General features: G+C 60.9%; 4 protein-coding genes across 4 annotated transcripts; 2 read left to right on the top strand and 2 right to left on the bottom strand.

Annotated features, from left to right (window-relative positions):
- The first annotated feature begins 5,302 nt into the window (after nucleotides 1-5,302).
- On the top strand, nucleotides 5,303-8,169 carry LOC149338061 (uncharacterized). Its single transcript, XM_089550082.1, has one exon. The coding sequence runs from the start codon at nucleotides 5,303-5,305 to the stop codon at nucleotides 7,193-7,195; it is 1,893 nt and encodes a 630-aa protein (XP_089406208.1). The 3' UTR covers nucleotides 7,196-8,169.
- A 9-nt stretch (nucleotides 8,170-8,178) lies between these two features.
- Nucleotides 8,179-10,922, top strand: LOC149338062 (uncharacterized). Its single transcript, XM_089547499.1, has one exon. The coding sequence runs from the start codon at nucleotides 8,253-8,255 to the stop codon at nucleotides 10,920-10,922; it is 2,670 nt and encodes an 889-aa protein (XP_089403625.1). The 5' UTR covers nucleotides 8,179-8,252.
- A 4,646-nt stretch (nucleotides 10,923-15,568) lies between these two features.
- On the bottom strand, nucleotides 15,569-15,915 carry LOC149338063 (histone H4). Its single transcript, XM_089550258.1, has one exon. The coding sequence runs from the start codon at nucleotides 15,878-15,880 to the stop codon at nucleotides 15,569-15,571; it is 312 nt and encodes a 103-aa protein (XP_089406384.1). The 5' UTR covers nucleotides 15,881-15,915.
- Nucleotides 15,916-16,879: 964 nt separating this feature from the next.
- On the bottom strand, nucleotides 16,880-19,103 carry LOC149338064 (uncharacterized). The gene has a single exon (XM_089550257.1). The coding sequence runs from the start codon at nucleotides 19,031-19,033 to the stop codon at nucleotides 16,886-16,888; it is 2,148 nt and encodes a 715-aa protein (XP_089406383.1). The 5' UTR covers nucleotides 19,034-19,103; the 3' UTR covers nucleotides 16,880-16,885.
- Nucleotides 19,104-21,034: the final 1,931 nt, after the last annotated feature.

Raw genomic sequence — 21,034 nt, forward strand, 5'->3', positions numbered from 1 at the left:
TGCTAGCCACCACGGTCATCAGGGGCGTCCAGGTCCACGCTCGAGAACCCTCCCCTCGAAACCAGTGCGCGGGCCTCGTGTTTGGCGTGGACGAGAGGAAGACGGCGGAGGAGCTGCTCGCGGCGTCTGAATCATCAGTGCCGATGACGTCGGCGTCGCTGTCTGGTGGCACGCTCACCATCAGATTCGCGGCGCCGACGCCACCGGCATTTGTATCTATTTACAGACGCCGCCTTGCTGTCCGGCCCTGCCGCCCGCGGCCCCTGCAGTGCGCGAAGTGCGCGAGCCTGGCGCACGCAACCGGGGCCTGCCGGGCTCCCTCACGCTGCACACGCTGTGGCGGCCCGCACGAGACCGGGGCTTGCACCACCAAGAAGCCTCGGTGCATTAACTGCGGCGGAGCTCACGCGGCCACGGACCCTGCGTGCCCGCACTGGCAGCGTGAACGCCATGTGGCCACCTTGATGGCCACATCAGAGGCGCCCCTCTCCAGGCGGGCGGTTCGGGCCGTGGTGCAAGCTGAGACAGCCCCGCGAGCCGCACAGCAGCAGCAGCAGCAGAAGAGGGAGCAGCGCGCGCCGCGCCCTCTCTCGTACGCGCAGGCAGTCGTCCGGGGCGAGCAGCAGCAGCAGCGCCACCGGTCCAGCCAGCGGCCGCGCCGCCAACTAAGCCAGCAGACGGCAACCGGCTCGGAGGAGGAGAGGCGCAGCACGCTGGCCCCGCAGCGCGCTGCGCCGCGCGCGCCAGCTGATTCACGGGACCAGCTGATTCTACAGCTACAGCACGCGCTGCGCGCGATAAGCGCCCTGTTTCCCGAGGGCAGCGATGGACAACGGGCCTGCTTAGAAGCTGCAGGTGCCCCCGCACGGATAGGCCAGCATCATGGCTAGTCGCCGGGCTCCCCCCCGTATCCCATCCATCCTGCAGTGGAATGTACGCTCTCTTGCAGCGCGGTACCCTGAGTTGCGAGTTCGCATCGCGGAGGATGCTCCGGAGGTTATCGCGCTGCAAGAGACGTACATTCGTCTCCAAGAAGGGGAGCCGCAGATGCGACTGCCTGGATATATTGGCTATCACTCACCAACAACGTGCGAGGAACCCACCTGTGCTGCAGTGCCGTGTTGTGACCGTGCCCATCGCCCCGGGAAATCGCGGTGCGCGATTTACGTGCGCAGTGACGTTTTGCATACTCTCGTCGGTTCGGCGGCGGCGACAACCGATGCCCAGGAGTGCGTGGTGGTGACAGTGCGCGTCGGTGGTGTTGACACGTCGGTGGCTTCTGTGTATGTGCGCCCAGCTGTCGCGTGGAACGCGCTGTGTTTTCGTGCGGTTTCCTCGTGCTGTGCCCCGCGTCAGATCATCTGCGGTGATTTTAACGCTCATCACAGTGCGTGGGGCAGTGTGCGACATTCCGCGCGAGGAGACGACCTGCACGACGCAGCAACGCAGCTGGGACTCACTCCCCTGAACACCGGCGAGCCCACCTTTCGACGACGCGGAACACCCGGCTCCTGCATCGACGTTGCCTTCGCATCCAGAGGGATAGAGGCGACATGGCATCGATCACCATCACTCTGGGGCTCAGATCATTACTCCATCCTAATTGAGCCCACTGCTACGGAGGCCCGCGCCAAAAGAAGCTACTCCATCGTCAACTGGAGCGCGTTCAGGCAGGCGGTCGATGAAGCGGCCGTCACTGGAGCCGACTTCTTCTCGAGTCTGGTTCGGAGCGCCCTAGCAGCCACCAGACGAGCAGAGGTGCGGGCAGGACAACCCACACCAGATATCAAGCTGCTCGGTCTGCGCGAGAAACGCGACCGCGCAGAAAACAGGGCGCGACGAACCGACCGAGCGGCCGATTGGACCGTTTACAACCGCCTGGACGCAGTGGCGCGGCGCCACTCTCACAAATTGTACCGACGGCAGTGGGCTTCGCTATGCCAAAGGATGGAGGAAGACACCAGCTCGCGGAGGCTATTCGACATGCTGCGACGAATTACGAAGCAACAGGTGAACCCTCAGCCTTTGGCCGCGCTTGCCATCTCAAGCGGCCTTAGCTATGAACAGCTGGCAGAGAGGTTCGCCGATCGCTTCGCGCCGCCCAGCCTCACGAACGACGCGAGCTCAGACCCACCTGAGAGCCCCGGAAGCGATGCCAGCCTCTTCCCCGTCACCTCAGATGGCCCCTGTGACGCGCCTTTCAGCGCGGCGGAACTGAACAATGCGCTCGCGCGATGCCGCCGTCGCTCGGCGCCCGGGCCGGACGGGGTGACTTATCAGATGTTACGCAACCTGGATGCGAAGCAACGAGAGGTCCTCCTGCAGCAGATCAACTTGGTGTGGGAACGCGGGGAACTCCCGGAGGATTGGCGCACTGCGGTCGTCTGTCCCATCCGAAAGCCAGGTCGCCCACCCACGGAGCTGAGTGGATATCGTCCAGTGGCTCTAACATCGGCGGCTGGTAAGCTCATGGAGCACATGGCATTGCAGCGTCTGAACGAGCGGGCCGCGGCGGCCGATTTGTTTGACGAGCGGCAGACGGGTTTCCGCGGAATGCGGTGCACGGCTGATTCCATCTCGGACGTTGTCACTGCCCTCGAGCACGCCAGAGTGGCAGGCCAGGTAGCGCTGCTGCTGCTACTGGACGTCTCGGGAGCATTTGACAACGTTCACCGCGCACCGATTCTAGCGTTGCTTGAAGCGGCCGGCGTGTGCGGACGTCTTTTGCGATATGTTCGCGGCTTCCTGAGCGGTCGTACCATGCGCGTGAGAGTGGGGGGGAAACTCTCTGAGCCTCGTCCGGTGGATCTGGGCGTGCCGCAGGGCTCTGTTTTGTCACCAATCCTGTTTAATGTGGCCATGTCGGTGGTGCCGGGTTCCCTTCCCACGGGCGCCCGACATCGCGTGTACATGTCCATATATGCAGATGACATTGCTCTGTGGTGCCTGGGACCACCGGGCGAGGCGCTCCGCGTGCGGGGATGCCTTCAGGGGGCCCTGACCGCAATCGACGCCTGCTTACGCGGTCTCGGTCTGTCGCTGAGTGCGAGCAAATCGGTAGCCATGGCCTGCGTTTCACGCTCGCGTGCGCGCCCAACGCCACTGTCACTGGACGGGACTCCCATTCTTTGGCGAAAAACGGTGCGGTACCTCGGCTTGGACATCGACCAGCGCCTTTCTTTCCGCCCCGCGGCGACCAAGGCCTGTTTGCAGATGAAGAGGATCTCCGCCGCCGTTCACAAGCTCACCGCTCGAGGCCAGGGCATCTCGCAACAAGCCGCGCTGCGTCTGTACAACGCCGCAGCCTTGGGGGCGATGCTGTATGCATTGCCGCTCGTCTCGGTGCGCAAGCCATGTTGGACGAAACTGGAGCTCCAACACAGGAAGTCCCTGCGCGTGTGTCTCGGTGTACCGCGCACTTCACAGTGCGCTGCAACGCTAGCCGAGGCAGGAGCGTGGCCACTTCAGCTCCAGGCCACGCGCAGGGCTCTGAATCACATCGATCGGCTCCACCGCGCACCAGACGGCGGCTCGCTGCTACAACGCCTGCGCACGCGCCCTCGTTCACGCATGGGCGCGGCGTTGCTCGAGTACGAGACCCTCACCAATGGCTCGCCCCCTTACGACACCTGTGTGCCCTGGCCGGCTGCCACGGAGATACAGCGAGAAATCGTCGGCATCGCGGGAAAGCGGAGCACACCCCTCTGCGCTGTGCAGCAGCTAACCAGGGCCGTCATGCACGAGGAATTACAGGACCATCTCCTCGTGTTTACAGACGGCTCAGTGGTTCGTGACAGCTGCTCGCTCGCAGCGGCCGCCACCATCCCTGCCCTGCGACTGCACAGCCAACAGCACACAAACTATTTGGGTTCTTCCACCACGGCGGAACTCGTGGGACTCCAGCTCGGGTTGGAACTCGTGCTCACCATCGTCCCTCCGCCGCCCAAGTGTGCTGTTTTGTGCGACTCCCGCGCCGCCCTCAGCCGGCTGCAGAACATCGGCCGTGGTACCCCGTTAGTGCGCGCAATCCGAGCGTGCCTTGCGCAACTGGCACAGCTTGGATGTGTTGTGCGCGTTCAGTGGGTGCCCGGCCACTGTGGAATCGCCGGCAACGAGGACGCTGACGATCTCGCGACCGCCGCACACCAGCTCCCTTCCAGCAACCTACCCCTCGCGCTAGAGGACGTGCGTGCGGTCATTCAGACTCATCTCCGACGGCAGCACCCCGATCCCCGCATCGCAGAAGGTGAGCGCATTCATCTCGTCACCGGCTGTCGCTCGCTCACGCGGGCGCAGCGCGCAATGATCCTTCGACTGCGAATTGGATGCGTGTGGAACGGGGAACGACGTGCGCGTCACGGGTTCGCGACGAGTGCAGCGTGTGTCGGGTGTGGTTGTGACGAAACACTCGAACACTTGCTACTTCGCTGCACCGCGCTCATAGATGCCCGTCGCGACATGCTTGCGGCCTACCGGGCGCTGGGCATCTTGCCAGACTCCCTCGCAATGTTATTGTGGCCGCATGGCAGTGCGCGCACTCGCGAGCGAACTTTGGTGAGCCTCTGTGTTTTCCTCGAACAGGCGGGCTTGACGTCCCGTCTGTTCTCCGCCAGGTAGTTGTGTGCAGTGACGTGAACATTCCACGCGCGCTACCTTGGACGGTGAACAGCTGGACGCCCCCACTCCAGCTGTTTTGTGCAATGTGTCGTGCGCGCGTGATGGACCATCGATCGCCCAGATCAACACGCGCGTGCGACCTGTATATATGTATATTTAATCTAGTTATCGTGCGCGTGTGACGGAGCAGTGGTCACTCAGAGCTCCACGCGCGTGCGTGTTGTACATATGTATATTTTATTCCTTGTAGATATGTAAATAGAATGATTGAAAGTGTACCCCTCCCCCTGTCCTTTCTACTGTCCCCTCACCACTTTTCTTTCACTTCTACACTCTGCCTGCTATCCTTTATTTCGCTGCCCCAGCTCAGGTGCTTCCTGTCGCGATAGCAGATGCCGGGGCAGCAAATATTCTTTTATCTTCCGTATCAAATGCATAATAAATAATCACTTACTACTACTACTTTCGAGACCCTCCGTTCAGCGGCACCCAGAATGCTGGAAACCGCCCGGTTTCGAGGATCCCTGGAGGCGCGCGTAGCGAGCGGTTGTATACGGTGTCGCTCCGCGCTAGCTCAGCTATTTCACCACGTGGTCATCACTCCTGATGCCCTAATTGAGCCCCGCTATTAATTATAGCAACAGCCGCGCTGCCGGCGCCGCACGGCGCTTAGGGGGCTTGCAACATGGAGCCCCCGCGATTTCCCCACGCGAGTCGATCGCAGCGAAGCTCCGAGCACGTGGCACCACCGCGATCCTACAGTCTTAACGCCAGGCCATGCACTATAAGTGCCCTACAAGACTTACTGATCGCGGTGGAGCGCGCGAAGCAAGAGATGCAGCTTTCTTCATCTCGGGGTGCTGCCTCGACCGCTTGGAAGCCGCTGCCACCGAGAGTGTGGCCGCAGCCACCACGTGCTCGCGATAGCGAGCACGCATCTCATCAGGAGGCCGCTGTCTTCCCTGCTGCTGCGGCGAGCGCCCGAGACCTCGGGGCAGGCACCGCGAGAGGACCCGCAGACCTGGTGTTGGAGGCGATGGACGAGAGCTCGCACAGGAAGCGGGTCCGATCGCCGTCTCCCCCACCACGACGCAGCGTGGATGGCGTGCAAGGCGCTGCTGATGCAAGCCTGGAAGGCACGGCCAAGCGCACGCATACCACGAATTCCCCGGACCACGTGGAAGCGGCCGTTGACCTCGAGCATCGAGCGGCCCACGCGCGAGATTCCCCTCCCGCGGCGGCGCTTTCCCCCTCGCAGGTCCCTCTCTCCCAGCCAGCTGTCACCGGAACCGGATGGCGCGCTGCGGCGGCGGCGCCACCAGCGGGGCCCGCATCGTCAGCTGGCCAGATTTCGTCTGCTAGCAGCGAGCACGCGCCGCCTCCCTGCTCGTCTCAACCCGTGGCCTCTCAGCAGCGGGACCTGATCCCGTGGCGAATGCAGACCACCAAGGCTCAGAGACGACGCAGGGCGGCCCTGGCTCGAGCCGCGGCTGCTGTGGAGCTGCCTGCGAGCCTGGTGGGCACGGTGCTGTTCCGGCCAGCTGACCGAGGGGCTGCCTTCACCAAGCACCAGGGCTGGGAGCTGGCAGAGGAGATCGGGCCCCGACCTGGCGTCCTGGCGGTCCGGGTCAATACCCGCCGCAATGTGGTGGCCGTGGACGCGGGGAGCAGCGACGCCTTCCAGGCCCTGCTAGCCACCACGGTCATCAGGGGCGTCCAGGTCCACGCTCGAGAACCCTCCCCTCGAAACCAGTGCGCGGGCCTCGTGTTTGGCGTGGACGAGAGGAAGACGGCGGAGGAGCTGCTCGCGGCGTCTGAATCATCAGTGCCGATGACGTCGGCGTCGCTGTCTGGTGGCACGCTCACCATCAGATTCGCGGCGCCGACGCCACCGGCATTTGTATCTATTTACAGACGCCGCCTTGCTGTCCGGCCCTGCCGCCCGCGGCCCCTGCAGTGCGCGAAGTGCGCGAGCCTGGCGCACGCAACCGGGGCCTGCCGGGCTCCCTCACGCTGCACACGCTGTGGCGGCCCGCACGAGACCGGGGCTTGCACCACCAAGAAGCCTCGGTGCATTAACTGCGGCGGAGCTCACGCGGCCACGGACCCTGCGTGCCCGCACTGGCAGCGTGAACGCCATGTGGCCACCTTGATGGCCACATCAGAGGCGCCCCTCTCCAGGCGGGCGGTTCGGGCCGTGGTGCAAGCTGAGACAGCCCCGCGAGCCGCACAGCAGCAGCAGCAGCAGAAGAGGGAGCAGCGCGCGCCGCGCCCTCTCTCGTACGCGCAGGCAGTCGTCCGGGGCGAGCAGCAGCAGCAGCGCCACCGGTCCAGCCAGCGGCCGCGCCGCCAACTAAGCCAGCAGACGGCAACCGGCTCGGAGGAGGAGAGGCGCAGCACGCTGGCCCCGCAGCGCGCTGCGCCGCGCGCGCCAGCTGATTCACGGGACCAGCTGATTCTACAGCTACAGCACGCGCTGCGCGCGATAAGCGCCCTGTTTCCCGAGGGCAGCGATGGACAACGGGCCTGCTTAGAAGCTGCAGGTGCCCCCGCACGGATAGGCCAGCATCATGGCTAGTCGCCGGGCTCCCCCCCGTATCCCATCCATCCTGCAGTGGAATGTACGCTCTCTTGCAGCGCGGTACCCTGAGTTGCGAGTTCGCATCGCGGAGGATGCTCCGGAGGTTATCGCGCTGCAAGAGACGTACATTCGTCTCCAAGAAGGGGAGCCGCAGATGCGACTGCCTGGATATATTGGCTATCACTCACCAACAACGTGCGAGGAACCCACCTGTGCTGCAGTGCCGTGTTGTGACCGTGCCCATCGCCCCGGGAAATCGCGGTGCGCGATTTACGTGCGCAGTGACGTTTTGCATACTCTCGTCGGTTCGGCGGCGGCGACAACCGATGCCCAGGAGTGCGTGGTGGTGACAGTGCGCGTCGGTGGTGTTGACACGTCGGTGGCTTCTGTGTATGTGCGCCCAGCTGTCGCGTGGAACGCGCTGTGTTTTCGTGCGGTTTCCTCGTGCTGTGCCCCGCGTCAGATCATCTGCGGTGATTTTAACGCTCATCACAGTGCGTGGGGCAGTGTGCGACATTCCGCGCGAGGAGACGACCTGCACGACGCAGCAACGCAGCTGGGACTCACTCCCCTGAACACCGGCGAGCCCACCTTTCGACGACGCGGAACACCCGGCTCCTGCATCGACGTTGCCTTCGCATCCAGAGGGATAGAGGCGACATGGCATCGATCACCATCACTCTGGGGCTCAGATCATTACTCCATCCTAATTGAGCCCACTGCTACGGAGGCCCGCGCCAAAAGAAGCTACTCCATCGTCAACTGGAGCGCGTTCAGGCAGGCGGTCGATGAAGCGGCCGTCACTGGAGCCGACTTCTTCTCGAGTCTGGTTCGGAGCGCCCTAGCAGCCACCAGACGAGCAGAGGTGCGGGCAGGACAACCCACACCAGATATCAAGCTGCTCGGTCTGCGCGAGAAACGCGACCGCGCAGAAAACAGGGCGCGACGAACCGACCGAGCGGCCGATTGAACCGTTTACAACCGCCTGGACGCAGTGGCGCGGCGCCACTCTCACAAATTGTACCGACGGCAGTGGGCTTCGCTATGCCAAAGGATGGAGGAAGACACCAGCTCGCGGAGGCTATTCGACATGCTGCGACGAATTACGAAGCAACAGGTGAACCCTCAGCCTTTGGCCGCGCTTGCCATCTCAAGCGGCCTTAGCTATGAACAGCTGGCAGAGAGGTTCGCCGATCGCTTCGCGCCGCCCAGCCTCACGAACGACGCGAGCTCAGACCCACCTGAGAGCCCCGGAAGCGATGCCAGCCTCTTCCCCGTCACCTCAGATGGCCCCTGTGACGCGCCTTTCAGCGCGGCGGAACTGAACAATGCGCTCGCGCGATGCCGCCGTCGCTCGGCGCCCGGGCCGGACGGGGTGACTTATCAGATGTTACGCAACCTGGATGCGAAGCAACGAGAGGTCCTCCTGCAGCAGATCAACTTGGTGTGGGAACGCGGGGAACTCCCGGAGGATTGGCGCACTGCGGTCGTCTGTCCCATCCGAAAGCCAGGTCGCCCACCCACGGAGCTGAGTGGATATCGTCCAGTGGCTCTAACATCGGCGGCTGGTAAGCTCATGGAGCACATGGCATTGCAGCGTCTGAACGAGCGGGCCGCGGCGGCCGATTTGTTTGACGAGCGGCAGACGGGTTTCCGCGGAATGCGGTGCACGGCTGATTCCATCTCGGACGTTGTCACTGCCCTCGAGCACGCCAGAGTGGCAGGCCAGGTAGCGCTGCTGCTGCTACTGGACGTCTCGGGAGCATTTGACAACGTTCACCGCGCACCGATTCTAGCGTTGCTTGAAGCGGCCGGCGTGTGCGGACGTCTTTTGCGATATGTTCGCGGCTTCCTGAGCGGTCGTACCATGCGCGTGAGAGTGGGGGGGAAACTCTCTGAGCCTCGTCCGGTGGATCTGGGCGTGCCGCAGGGCTCTGTTTTGTCACCAATCCTGTTTAATGTGGCCATGTCGGTGGTGCCGGGTTCCCTTCCCACGGGCGCCCGACATCGCGTGTACATGTCCATATATGCAGATGACATTGCTCTGTGGTGCCTGGGACCACCGGGCGAGGCGCTCCGCGTGCGGGGATGCCTTCAGGGGGCCCTGACCGCAATCGACGCCTGCTTACGCGGTCTCGGTCTGTCGCTGAGTGCGAGCAAATCGGTAGCCATGGCCTGCGTTTCACGCTCGCGTGCGCGCCCAACGCCACTGTCACTGGACGGGACTCCCATTCTTTGGCGAAAAACGGTGCGGTACCTCGGCTTGGACATCGACCAGCGCCTTTCTTTCCGCCCCGCGGCGACCAAGGCCTGTTTGCAGATGAAGAGGATCTCCGCCGCCGTTCACAAGCTCACCGCTCGAGGCCAGGGCATCTCGCAACAAGCCGCGCTGCGTCTGTACAACGCCGCAGCCTTGGGGGCGATGCTGTATGCATTGCCGCTCGTCTCGGTGCGCAAGCCATGTTGGACGAAACTGGAGCTCCAACACAGGAATTCCCTGCGCGTGTGTCTCGGTGTACCGCGCACTTCACAGTGCGCTGCAACGCTAGCCGAGGCAGGAGCGTGGCCACTTCAGCTCCAGGCCACGCGCAGGGCTCTGAATCACATCGATCGGCTCCACCGCGCACCAGACGGCGGCTCGCTGCTACAACGCCTGCGCACGCGCCCTCGTTCACGCATGGGCGCGGCGTTGCTCGAGTACGAGACCCTCACCAATGGCTCGCCCCCTTACGACACCTGTGTGCCCTGGCCGGCTGCCACGGAGATACAGCGAGAAATCGTCGGCATCGCGGGAAAGCGGAGCACACCCCTCTGCGCTGTGCAGCAGCTAACCAGGGCCGTCATGCACGAGGAATTACAGGACCATCTCCTCGTGTTTACAGACGGCTCAGTGGTTCGTGACAGCTGCTCGCTCGCAGCGGCCGCCACCATCCCTGCCCTGCGACTGCACAGCCAACAGCACACAAACTATTTGGGTTCTTCCACCACGGCGGAACTGGTGGGACTCCAGCTCGGGTTGGAACTCGTGCTCACCATCGTCCCTCCGCCGCCCAAGTGTGCTGTTTTGTGCGACTCCCGCGCCGCCCTCAGCCGGCTGCAGAACATCGGCCGTGGTACCCCGTTAGTGCGCGCAATCCGAGCGTGCCTTGCGCAACTGGCACAGCTTGGATGTGTTGTGCGCGTTCAGTGGGTGCCCGGCCACTGTGGAATCGCCGGCAACGAGGACGCTGACGATCTCGCGACCGCCGCACACCAGCTCCCTTCCAGCAACCTACCCCTCGCGCTGGAGGACGTGCGTGCGGTCATTCAGACTCATCTCCGACGGCAGCACCCCGATCCCCGCATCGCAGAAGGTGAGCGCATTCATCTCGTCACCGGCTGTCGCTCGCTCACGCGGGCGCAGCGCGCAATGATCCTTCGACTGCGAATTGGATGCGTGTGGAACGGGGAACGACGTGCGCGTCACGGGTTCGCGACGAGTGCAGCGTGTGTCGGGTGTGGTTGTGACGAAACACTCGAACACTTGCTACTTCGCTGCACCGCGCTCATAGATGCCCGTCGCGACATGCTTGCGGCCTACCGGGCGCTGGGCATCTTGCCAGACTCCCTCGCAATGTTATTGTGGCCGCATGGCAGTGCGCGCACTCGCGAGCGAACTTTGGTGAGCCTCTGTGTTTTCCTCGAACAGGCGGGCTTGACGTCCCGTCTGTTCTCTGCCAGGTAGTTGTGTGCAGTGACGTGAACATTCCACGCGCGCTACCTTGGACGGTGAACAGCTGGACGCCCCCACTCCAGCTGTTTTGTGCAATGTGTCGTGCGCGCGTGATGGACCATCGATCGCCCAGATCAACACGCGCGTGCGACCTGTATATATGTATATTTAATCTAGCTATCGTGCGCGTGTGACGGAGCAGTGGTCACTCAGAGCTCCACGCGCGTGCGTGTTGTACATATGTATATTTTATTCCTTGTAGATATGTAAATAGAATGATTGAAAGTGTACCCCTCCCCCTGTCCTTTCTACTGTCCCCTCACCACTTTTCTTTCACTTCTACACTCTGCCTGCTATCCTTTATTTCGCTGCCCCAGCTCAGGTGCTTCCTGTCGCGATAGCAGATGCCGGGGCAGCAAATATTCTTTTATCTTCCGTATCAAATGCATAATAAATAATCACTTACTACTACTACTACTACTTTCAAACGCGCGTCGGTTTCGCGCGTGGCAAACGTGACGCAAGTGGGTGTGGAACCGGGGTCTAGCACAAGATTACGCTGCGCCTGTCCTTTAGGTTTGCCGCAAAAGCAAAAGCAAGCCTCTGGAAGGAGGCGGGCGTCCGCGGCAGCGTCCACTTTGACACCACAGCAGCACGGTGTCGACGCGGTTGCGGCTGGTTCCGTGTGGCGTTGGCGCACTGCAACGAGCCTCCCCGCTTGCCGGGGGCGCGGTGTTGAAGGAACGCAACGACAGCTTGTAGAAATACGTCTGCACTTTGCGCACACCAAATGAGGGGCGAAATAACTGAATAGCGCGCTAGCCAGAAACAGCGGCGCAATGACCGCTTGGATGCACGGAACATGTACTGCCAGACACATGATCAGCTGATTTTGTGAACTGCAAAAACAAAAACAAAAAAAAAGGAAGGGAGAGTCAAGGTCTCCTACCAAAGAGGTTGATTCGTAGACGGCTGCTCGCTGTGCAGTCAGTAGGGCTTCTCGTTTGCGTTCCGTTGTTATTGAGTTATTAGTACCATGTTGGCAACATCGTGTCAGCACGGAATAAAACGGTCTGTTTTCTCTGCCTAGATGTAAAGCATTCATAAGCTCTCCCCCCAATGAGAAAATGCCTGTGCGACACCAAGCGTACCTCATGAATCCATCACAAGCTGTTGAATATCGCGCCACTCTTCCCAGTGATACGATACGAGGTCGGCATTTCTTCCTGGAAAGCGGCATCACGACTACGTCCCGTTCCGTTCCGTTGCAAGCAAGCCTTTACGACAAATTATTCCAATGACCGGCGCAGCTCGCAGCACTAATGATGCCGCCATGGCACACTTCTTGCTGCACCACCTTTGTTGAGCTTAATGCGAACTGAACTGTGTCGTCAACCAACTTGTTCGACGGGACAGCGGCGCAACTCGCAGCCAGACACCTGAACAGCGCAAAGCAGCCCACAGGGTACACAGCAGGTAGATCGACGCACCTCGGCAAAGCTGTAAGGGTTGAAGAGAGAAGCGCTTGGGCGCAGAACGCAATAATACATGCAACTCAAAGGAAGCGCAACAAGAGAGACGGCAGATTTAGACATATTGACAAACCCACCCCTTAGGGCATGAATGCCACCTCAGAGTGCGTCGTCGCTTCCAAGGAGGTTCGATGGGTGCACTGTGCAGTCGACAGATCAGTTCGCTTCAAATTTCAAGCTGCACCAGCCAAAACGAGTTCCCAGTTATCGTTATTGAGCACGAAAAATCGCCTGGAGAGCAGCGCGCGCTTAGGGCTGTCTCTGTACACATTGCGTGTGTGTGTCTACCAGCCAAGGAACACTCGCCGACTAACCCGCGTTACTTACAAGTTACTTACTGAAGATGATTCAATGCATCCACAAAACACACACAAAAAAAGGCGAGCAGAACGAGAACCCACTTCTGATGGATGCGGTTATTTACTTCCCTCAAGTTTCCAGAGTTTCCAGTGTTCCCACATCCGCAGCTCATGCACCTCCGAATTTCCTGTAGTTTAAATCCATTAAATGTTTGCACTCTCTTCTTGCAGATAAAAAGGTGCGGAATTGAGAAAACAGTTTGCCCTGCGCAAAGTTGGCAAACCATAGCGAGACACATACCATGACGTACGATTGCACGGAAGGAAAGAGCCGCGAACACTGCGTGGAAAGCGTGCATCATGCCTAACATTTCCCATGCATCTCCAGGCAGTATTCTTCCAGTAACAGGTGGCCAAAGTTAGCAAAAACAGTAGAGCACGCATTGAAGGCACCCCCACCCCTCCGTGATTGAGGTGCATTTCCTGCGGTCGCTTTATAAGCGAACAGAAGCCCATCCATGGATTTTATTTAGGTCACCGGGCAGTGTAATGAGGAAAAACATTTTATTTCGTTCGTCCCTTGCATTTTTCTTTTTCTTCCAGAACCCCGGAGAATGGCACTGCGCGACGCCGCCCAACACTGTTAACAACACATAGTTTCTTGCCACTGGCTACAACTCGAAGTGAACGGGTTTCGGCACCAAAACTTTTGTTGTACTCCGGACGCCGAACGACGAGCAGCTAGCTTCGCTGACTGCTCGGGCGTTCCGAGAGATGTGTAGTTGCTTGCATTTGATTCTTGTATTTAACGCGTAAAATAAATTCAACGAGTTAAGTTTCAACGACTGGATCAAGTCTGATCATTTGTGATTAGGCTAACGAATAGCGGCAGCTACGCATAGTTACAACAAAACATTCTTTGGATAGTAGTGCGCCCCGTCCCTACTAACATCTCGTCCCTATCTTCTGTTCTCTTTCTTGAATAATGCAATGCCCCTCCAAACTCCCGCACTAGCAAAACGGCGCCAGCCAGTAGGGCAACAAAAAGCAAGCCAAACGGAATGAAAAGCCACAACTAAACCAGACTGAGCAGGGCGCACTCGCAATTTCCTCAATTACGTGCAGCAAACAAGACTGAAAAATTTATCCAAACGCTTCAGTCGCCGTACGTGCGACCCGAAATTAAAGCGCCTGAGACTCAAAACGCCATTTAAGGGGAAATCAAAGTGTACGCAAGCCGGGAGCTGCTTCCTCCCCAAGGGAATGCATACCTTCCAGCAGCGCGGTGCACGCAACTTAATCGCCGACGCTTCGCGCGGCCGCGGCGCCACCTTCCTCCAGCTTGCGCAAGTACCTACGCCTCCGAGACCAGCGCCCGGAATCTTGGAGGCAACGGTGCGGCTCCCGCCTCTACTTTCATCCTTTTCATGCACTCCAAAACGCAGGCAGCGCGCTATAGACGCCTGTCTGGACGCCGCAGTTGGGGCACACAAGTTCACAGCCGCCCCAAATAGCAGTTGAGCTGAAAGCTGCACTGGTTGCTTCAAAAAAAACGCACCTCGGAAGTCACCGGCTGCAGAGGGAAACGGTCCTACGGACGGACGGCCAGACTCGCTCAAAAGGCAAGCAGTGAGCTAGCGCGACGTCGCTGTGCCTCTCCCAGGCTCTCTTCGCCATCCACTCTAAATGCTAACACATCCGAGACGCCTTTCACGCACCTGACAGCACACCTTGCTTGAACACACTGCCCTTATTCAAAAGAGGAAAGTGACTCGCGTCAATCAATACACTCATTTTCTGTGGATCGCGCAAACGTTTTCCGCGACACTGACTTTGTAGGAACCGTATGTACACACCACGCATGCAATTTCAGCGTCGTCGGGCATCAAAAATTCGAGGAACAACTGACGACACACACTGGGCACAACAACAAAAGCAACTTTATTTCGCAATGGCGCAAAAGTATTTATATTTGCTGCATTGGTTGGCGCAACAACAAAACACACATGCCCGTAATGAGCTGCGATGCGTTTCAATTCACGCAAGCAATTTCGAGGCTGGCTGGTTCCCTCACCGCGTGATGTAATTGTTTACAAGAAGCCGTGCAGCTAGCTATGCCGCTATTTTGTCCGCATCATCGCAGTTATGCTCCCCAGGTGTTTGGTAGCTGAATTTCATGCACAAGACGTTGTTTGCATTCGCCAGGCGTGTTTACCTGCCTGTCTGTGGCTGCGAAACGAACCGCCGACGAATGTAAATAAATCGCTTCGCCTGCGATTATGAGAGGCCGCGCGCACATAAACAAGGAAATGTGTACAGGGGTTGGTTTCGAAAGAAAGCATAATGCCTCTTTTCACCAGACCCGTTCGCAGCACGCACACACGATTGATTCATGGCGAAAGGTAGGTTGTAAACTTATGGCCGCGAAGCTGAAGCGAAAAATGTCGCGCACACACACGTGCGAAAGCCACACACGGCGGCCGCCCTGCCAAAAACGATGCTGCCTCAGATGGCTACTACTATGGCTGCAGACAGTGAGGCACGGCGCAATCAACTGCTCACCTGAGACCGCTGCAGCTTGCTGTTGTGGCATAATCCGCTCGCTTCCGCAGGCGACAACAAGTAGGCAAAGAAAAAAAAAAACCCATAGAGACAGAGAGAGAGGAACAAACGAGAACCGGAGCTCTGGTTCGCAACCAACAGCTGCCAATCCAGCATTTGGGTAGCCCTAAAAAGGGGTGTTTGACGACGACACGGAGCTGGAGTAGAGGGTGCACGCCGCACAGGGTCCCTTCTTCCTGACGCGGCGACTACCAGCGTGGCCGGCCTAGCCCCCGAAGCCGTACAAGGTGCGGCCCTGACGCTTGAGCGCGTAGACGACATCCATCGCGGTGACAGTCTTGCGTTTTGCGTGCTCCGTGTACGTGACGGCGTCCCGGATCACGTTCTCGAGGAACACTTTCAAAACGCCGCGGGTCTCCTCGTAGATCAGGCCCGAGATGCGCTTGACACCGCCTCGGCGCGCCAGACGACGGATGGCAGGCTTGGTGATGCCCTGGATGTTGTCCCGCAACACCTTGCGATGACGCTTCGCGCCTCCTTTTCCGAGCCCCTTGCCGCCTTTGCCACGACCAGACATCACGATGCAGAAAAGCGCGACCGCTCGGCTCCGATGCAAAACAGAGAATAATAATAGTGATTATTGTCGCGGTAGTGCGCTGGGGGAAGGGGGGGGGAGAAGTGTGGGAAAGCTCAGCCTGGTAATTGCCTCCACGTGGGGGTCACCTCAACCGGGCTTTGCTGGGAAGGGGATAATAGAATAGGGGAGAAGAAGCGGGTCGGGGTCGTGACTGGGCACAGGGCAGGAGAGTCCGGCGCGAGGGCAAGGCAGAAGGCGTCGCTGAGCAAGGCCAAGGGCACGGCGGTACCTGTGCATGTCGGCACAGTAACGTCCCCGTGGTAGACGGTGGCGAAGCGGTCGGCTCTTCCCGAGGTCCAGAAGAATCCGGGGAGTCAGCCGTGGTTGCCGCCGTCCTCGGCTCGCACGGGCGACCGGATCCTACCTCGGGAGCCGATCATCTAAGGCCACACACGGGGCGCACACACACAACACGCACAGGCGCAGTCACTGCCGTTCGTCTAGGCGGCGAACGCGAGGAAACGGGTCGGGCCGTAGGCCGGGGCGTGGCAGCGGCCGCGGTCGTCCGCGATGAGCGGGCCCGTTGCAGACGGCGGCGAAGCGACAGGCTGGTCCCGAGGTCCAGAAGAGTCCGGGGAGGGGGCCGGCCGTGGGAGCTGCCGTCCACAGCAGACACGGGCGGCCTGATCCATCCTCGGGGGCCGGTCGGCTAGTGCCGCAACTGGGCGCACGCTCGCAAAACTGCGCGAGCACGGACACGGTGGGACCGGAGGCCGGCGCACGGGGAGAAGCGTGAGCGAGCCCCGGCGATGCTGCTCGCTCGAGCGTCAGGCACGGACTGCCGTCCACGTGGGGGAGAGCGAAGCGGCCGCGTTGGGATTGGCCCGAAGGCCGCGCGGACGTCGCGGAGAAAGGGCGCGGCTCAGCCAATGAGAGGGGCGCGCGGCGTGCACGCAGAATGCTGGAAAACGCGCCGCGCGCTCGGGCGCTGAAATGTCGTGCACCTCACAGACTTGAGCGCAGGTCACACGCTCCAATAAATGTCAGCAAGTGACGTAAGGCTTTGGTCTGGCTCCCACGATGGCGTGGGGGGAACAGCAGGTCGTCCAGGGTGTCGCACGGCAGGCCGAGATCTCTGTACCCCTGTTGCATGTGTGAGCGCTCCCGTGAGAACGCAGGGCACGCGCACAAAATATGGGTCAAAGATTTCTCTTCACCGCACTGCGAGCACACTGTTGAGGGAGGGTCACAGAATCGGTGAAGACGGTCTACAGACCACCCAGAGCCGGTGCGCAGGCGGAGGAGCAGGATGAAGTCAGCCCACGCGAGTTTGCGCGGGTCTACTGTAGTAAACCTGGCCGCGGTGGCCACTCGTGGGTCCGGGTGGAGGCGCCGATTGGTGCGTCGCAGGGTGAGTTTCGCGTTGTCATAGGGGGTGACGAGACGCGACAGGGGCACTTTCGGGTCGAGAGCCGCCCTGGCTAGTTGGTCAGCCGCCTCGTTCCCCTCGACGCCGACGTGGGAGGGGACCCACTGGAGAATTATTTGGCAGCCGCGGGCACCGAGCAAGTGGAGCTTTAGCGCTGTGAGCTGGAGCAGGCGCGAGCCCTTCTCGGGATGTTGAAGGGCTTGTAGTGAACTCCGGGAATCCGTGAGGATGGCTGCTTGGCTGACGGCCGGGTTGGAGCCAAGAATGTCGGCCGCGAGCGAGATGGCTGTCAGCTCAGCTGAGAGGGACGATGAGGGTGTTTTGAGTCCGATCTGCCGGACGGCGTGCAGAGCGGGAGCAATGCAGGCTGCTGCGGCCCGTCCCATCTCCTCGCTGACGGAGCCATCTGTGTACAGGATGGTGTGGCCTGCGAAGTCTTCGTGCACTTTCGCAGCGACTTCCTGCTGCAGGGCGCATCGCGGGGTGCTTCGTTTGGAGATGACGCCGTGGAGCGTGGTGGCTATGCTCGGCGGCCGATAAATATGCGGCGGCGGGAAGCGGGGCGGTGGTGGTGGGCCGAGCAGCTGATGAATCTGCTTAACAGCCTTGCCCATTTGCGTGCGGGACTGAGCTCTGAGATGTTTGAGCAGAGCCGCACAGGTGCCCGAACGCTGCATGCGAACTACGTGGTTCAGAGCAGTCAGTTGAGCGCGCAAGGACACGGGCCATGTGGCTGTTTCAGCATAGGTTGCTGCGACTGGCGAGTTCCGCGGGAGGCCATAGAATTGACGCAGTGCGTTGCGGTGCGCCTTGTCGACCTGGTTCCACTGTGCCTGCGACAGGCCAACGAGTGGGAGGGCGTAGAGTGTTCTGGCAGTGGCGACCGCTTCGTAAATGCGCAGGCAGAGCGCGGGAGAGCAGCCACTGCCTTTAGCGAGGAAGCGCCGCGCGATGCGGGCGACGAGGGCTGCTTGGCTGCGGATGACTTTGAGCGCGGGTCCCCAGGTGAGGCGCGAATCGATGACCAGGCCCAGATAACGCACGCTCTTGCGCCACGGGATAGGAGTGCCGTTCAGGGTGAGAGGGGCTGTTCGGTTGTGCGCCGCCGCGTTGTTGGGGTGCACCATGAGCGCCTCGCTTTTCCCGGGCGAGAGGGTGAGGCCGATGCCCTTTAGGTGGGTCGCAATCGCGTTTAGGGCATCCTGGATTTTGATGCGGGCTGCGCGCCCGCGGCGGGTTGTGGAACGCGCGAAGACTGCAATGTCGTCCGCGTACACTGCGATGCGGACAGTCTTTCTCGCGCGTGGCGGGATGCAGTCTGTCAGGTGGGCGAGGACGATGTTAAAGAGGAAAGGGCTCAGCACACTGCCTTGAGGCACGCCGCACGGAAGGTGGTGTTGCGAGCTGGTGATGTTGTTGACTCGCACACACATGCGGCGGCTCTCGAGGAAGGAGCGGATGTAGGAGAAAAGCCTTCCTGTGATACCTATGGCTGCGAGTGCATCGGTGATGGCCCAGTGTGGCACTGAGTCAAATGCGCTCTTGACATCGAGGAGGACGAGGAATCCCGCCTCTCCGCAGGCGCGGGCCTGTTCCAGTGTGGCGACGACGTCCGAGATGGAGTCAGCTGTGCAGCGTTGGTGGCGGAAGCCGCTCTGCACTGGCGAAAGCGCTCCGCAGGCGGTTGCAATCCACTGCAGCCTGCGCAGGGCAATGGACTCCATCGTTTTCCCCGCGGCCGAAGTGAGGGAGATGGGCCGGTAGGAAGTGAGGAGCTTCCTCTGTTTGCCCCGTTTGAGAATGGGCACGACCACTGCGGTTTGCCAGGCCTCTGGGAGGGCGCCGCTTGTCCAAACTTCGTTGAACGCCGCGAGGAGAGCCCGGCGCAGCGGGGCATCGAGGTTCCGAAGCATCTGATATGTAATGCCGTCCTCCCCGGGTGCGCTGCCTCGCTTGCGCACTGCGAGCACAGTTTGTAGCTCCCCGATGGTAAGGGGGTCCTCGCAGAGTGAGGTAATATGCACCTCATCACGCAGCGAGACGCGGTGCGCGGGGGGAGGGGGCAGCGCTGGACGTGCTGCTGGCGCTTCAGGGATAAATTGGAGCGCCAGGCGCTCAGTCAGCTCCTCGGTGCTGATGCCCAGGTGGATGGCTGCGGCGAGGACGGGGTGTCTCGGCAGTTTGGGCTGCAGCATTCCTCGAACGATGCGCCAGGCCCGCGGCTGGTATCGCGGGTCACTGAATGTGAAGCACAGTGCTGCCCAGCTTTGAAGGCGGCGGCGGCGGGCGTGTCGTCGGCACACGGCGTCGATACGGTTGTAAACTGTCTTATCGGACGGCCGTCGAGATCGTAACATGCGCCTTTGTGCTCGCCGGCGCGGGGCGCGGAGATTGAGGAGTTTGATGTCGGGCACGGGGGTGCCGAGAGGTACTGTGCAAACGGTGGAGGCCTCCCTCGCGCACTGAACCACGGCCTGTAGGAAGTTCGCGTCAGGTGGGATGGCGGCGCATCTTTCGCGAAAGAGTTCCCACCTGGTCACCACATAAGAGCGCGTGCGTGGGCGCGTGATGGCTGGCAGCAGTGCTATGGGGAAGTGGTCCGATCCATGGGTGTCCGGCGCGCACTGCCACACATAGTCCTGCACGCAAGCTGGCGAGGCAAATGCGACATCGATTGCCGTGGGGGCTCCCGGGGCGTTTAGGAAGGTGGGATCGCCGCGGTTTAGGAGGACGAGGCCCGCAGTGAGCGCTGCATCAAAGATGTCCTTGCCGCGACGATCGCACCGTCGCGAGCCCCACGCAATGTGGTGGGCATTCAAGTCACCACACAGTATGCAGTCCCTGGTGAGCCGTTGGGTGAGGCGCGTGAGTACGGTCGGATCGCACTGGATGCGGGGGCGGATGTAGACACTCGCCACCGAGGTGTCGGTGCCCCGAATCCGCACAGTCACCGCCACACACTCTGTAGACGCGCCGGCGAGGTCCGTGACGTCGTGCACCACGTGTGGAAGTTCGGCGCGCACATACACAGCCACACGTGGCTTGCCGACGGGATGGGAGGGGTTGCGGCACGGGAAATCAATGCAGGCCACTGCACCGCACTCCGAAGCACTGCTGTAGCCAACATAACCAGGGAGCGAGACGTCCTCGGCGCGGCAGTAGGTTTCCTGCAGTGCCAGGACGTCAAAAGGGTGCAGCGGCAGGTGTTCTGCCAGCTCAGCTGATCGGCGGCGCAGGGAGTTACAGTTCCACTGCAACACACGCGGCCGAAATACAGCTGAGCTAGCCATGGTTGGTTAGGGCTTGGTGGGCAGCCAGGGCTGCGTCGCACAACTGACGGGCTGGGGAGGTGGCTGGGAGATAGTCAATTATAGCACTGACCGCTGCCAAGAGAGCCGCGATGACTGCATCTTTCCCACGCTCTGCAGTTGCGCCAGCTGGCCGCGGTGTGCTGTCGGATTTACCTCGCAGCGCGTCACTGTATGATTTCGGCTGTGGGCTGGTTGGGGAGGGTTGGGTCGTGGTTCCAGCCCCCTCTCTAGCGTTTGGCAATGCTGCGGGCGTGGTGGTGGTGGCAGGTGCGAGCTGCGTACTTCTCACCGCGCGCTGGGCCTCCCGCCGTGAGGTAGGAGCGGTGGTTTTGGTGAGAATGATGGCCACTTTGCGTTCTTCCTGCCAGCGGGGGCAGCGGGGCTCACTGGCTGGATGTGGTCCACGACAGTTCA

Source organism: Amblyomma mixtum, chromosome 6 (assembly GCF_055824585.1).
Source record: "Amblyomma mixtum isolate Tamu chromosome 6, ASM5582458v1, whole genome shotgun sequence".
NCBI classification, from domain to species: Eukaryota; Metazoa; Arthropoda; class Arachnida; order Ixodida; family Ixodidae; genus Amblyomma; species Amblyomma mixtum.

Coding starts and splice junctions, on each gene's coding strand:
- LOC149338061 (XM_089550082.1), top strand. CDS start 5,303: ATGGAGCCCCCGCGATTTCCCCACGCGAGTCGATCGCAGCGAAGCTCC.
- LOC149338062 (XM_089547499.1), top strand. CDS start 8,253: ATGGAGGAAGACACCAGCTCGCGGAGGCTATTCGACATGCTGCGACGA.
- LOC149338063 (XM_089550258.1), bottom strand. CDS start 15,880: ATGTCTGGTCGTGGCAAAGGCGGCAAGGGGCTCGGAAAAGGAGGCGCG.
- LOC149338064 (XM_089550257.1), bottom strand. CDS start 19,033: ATGGAGTCCATTGCCCTGCGCAGGCTGCAGTGGATTGCAACCGCCTGC.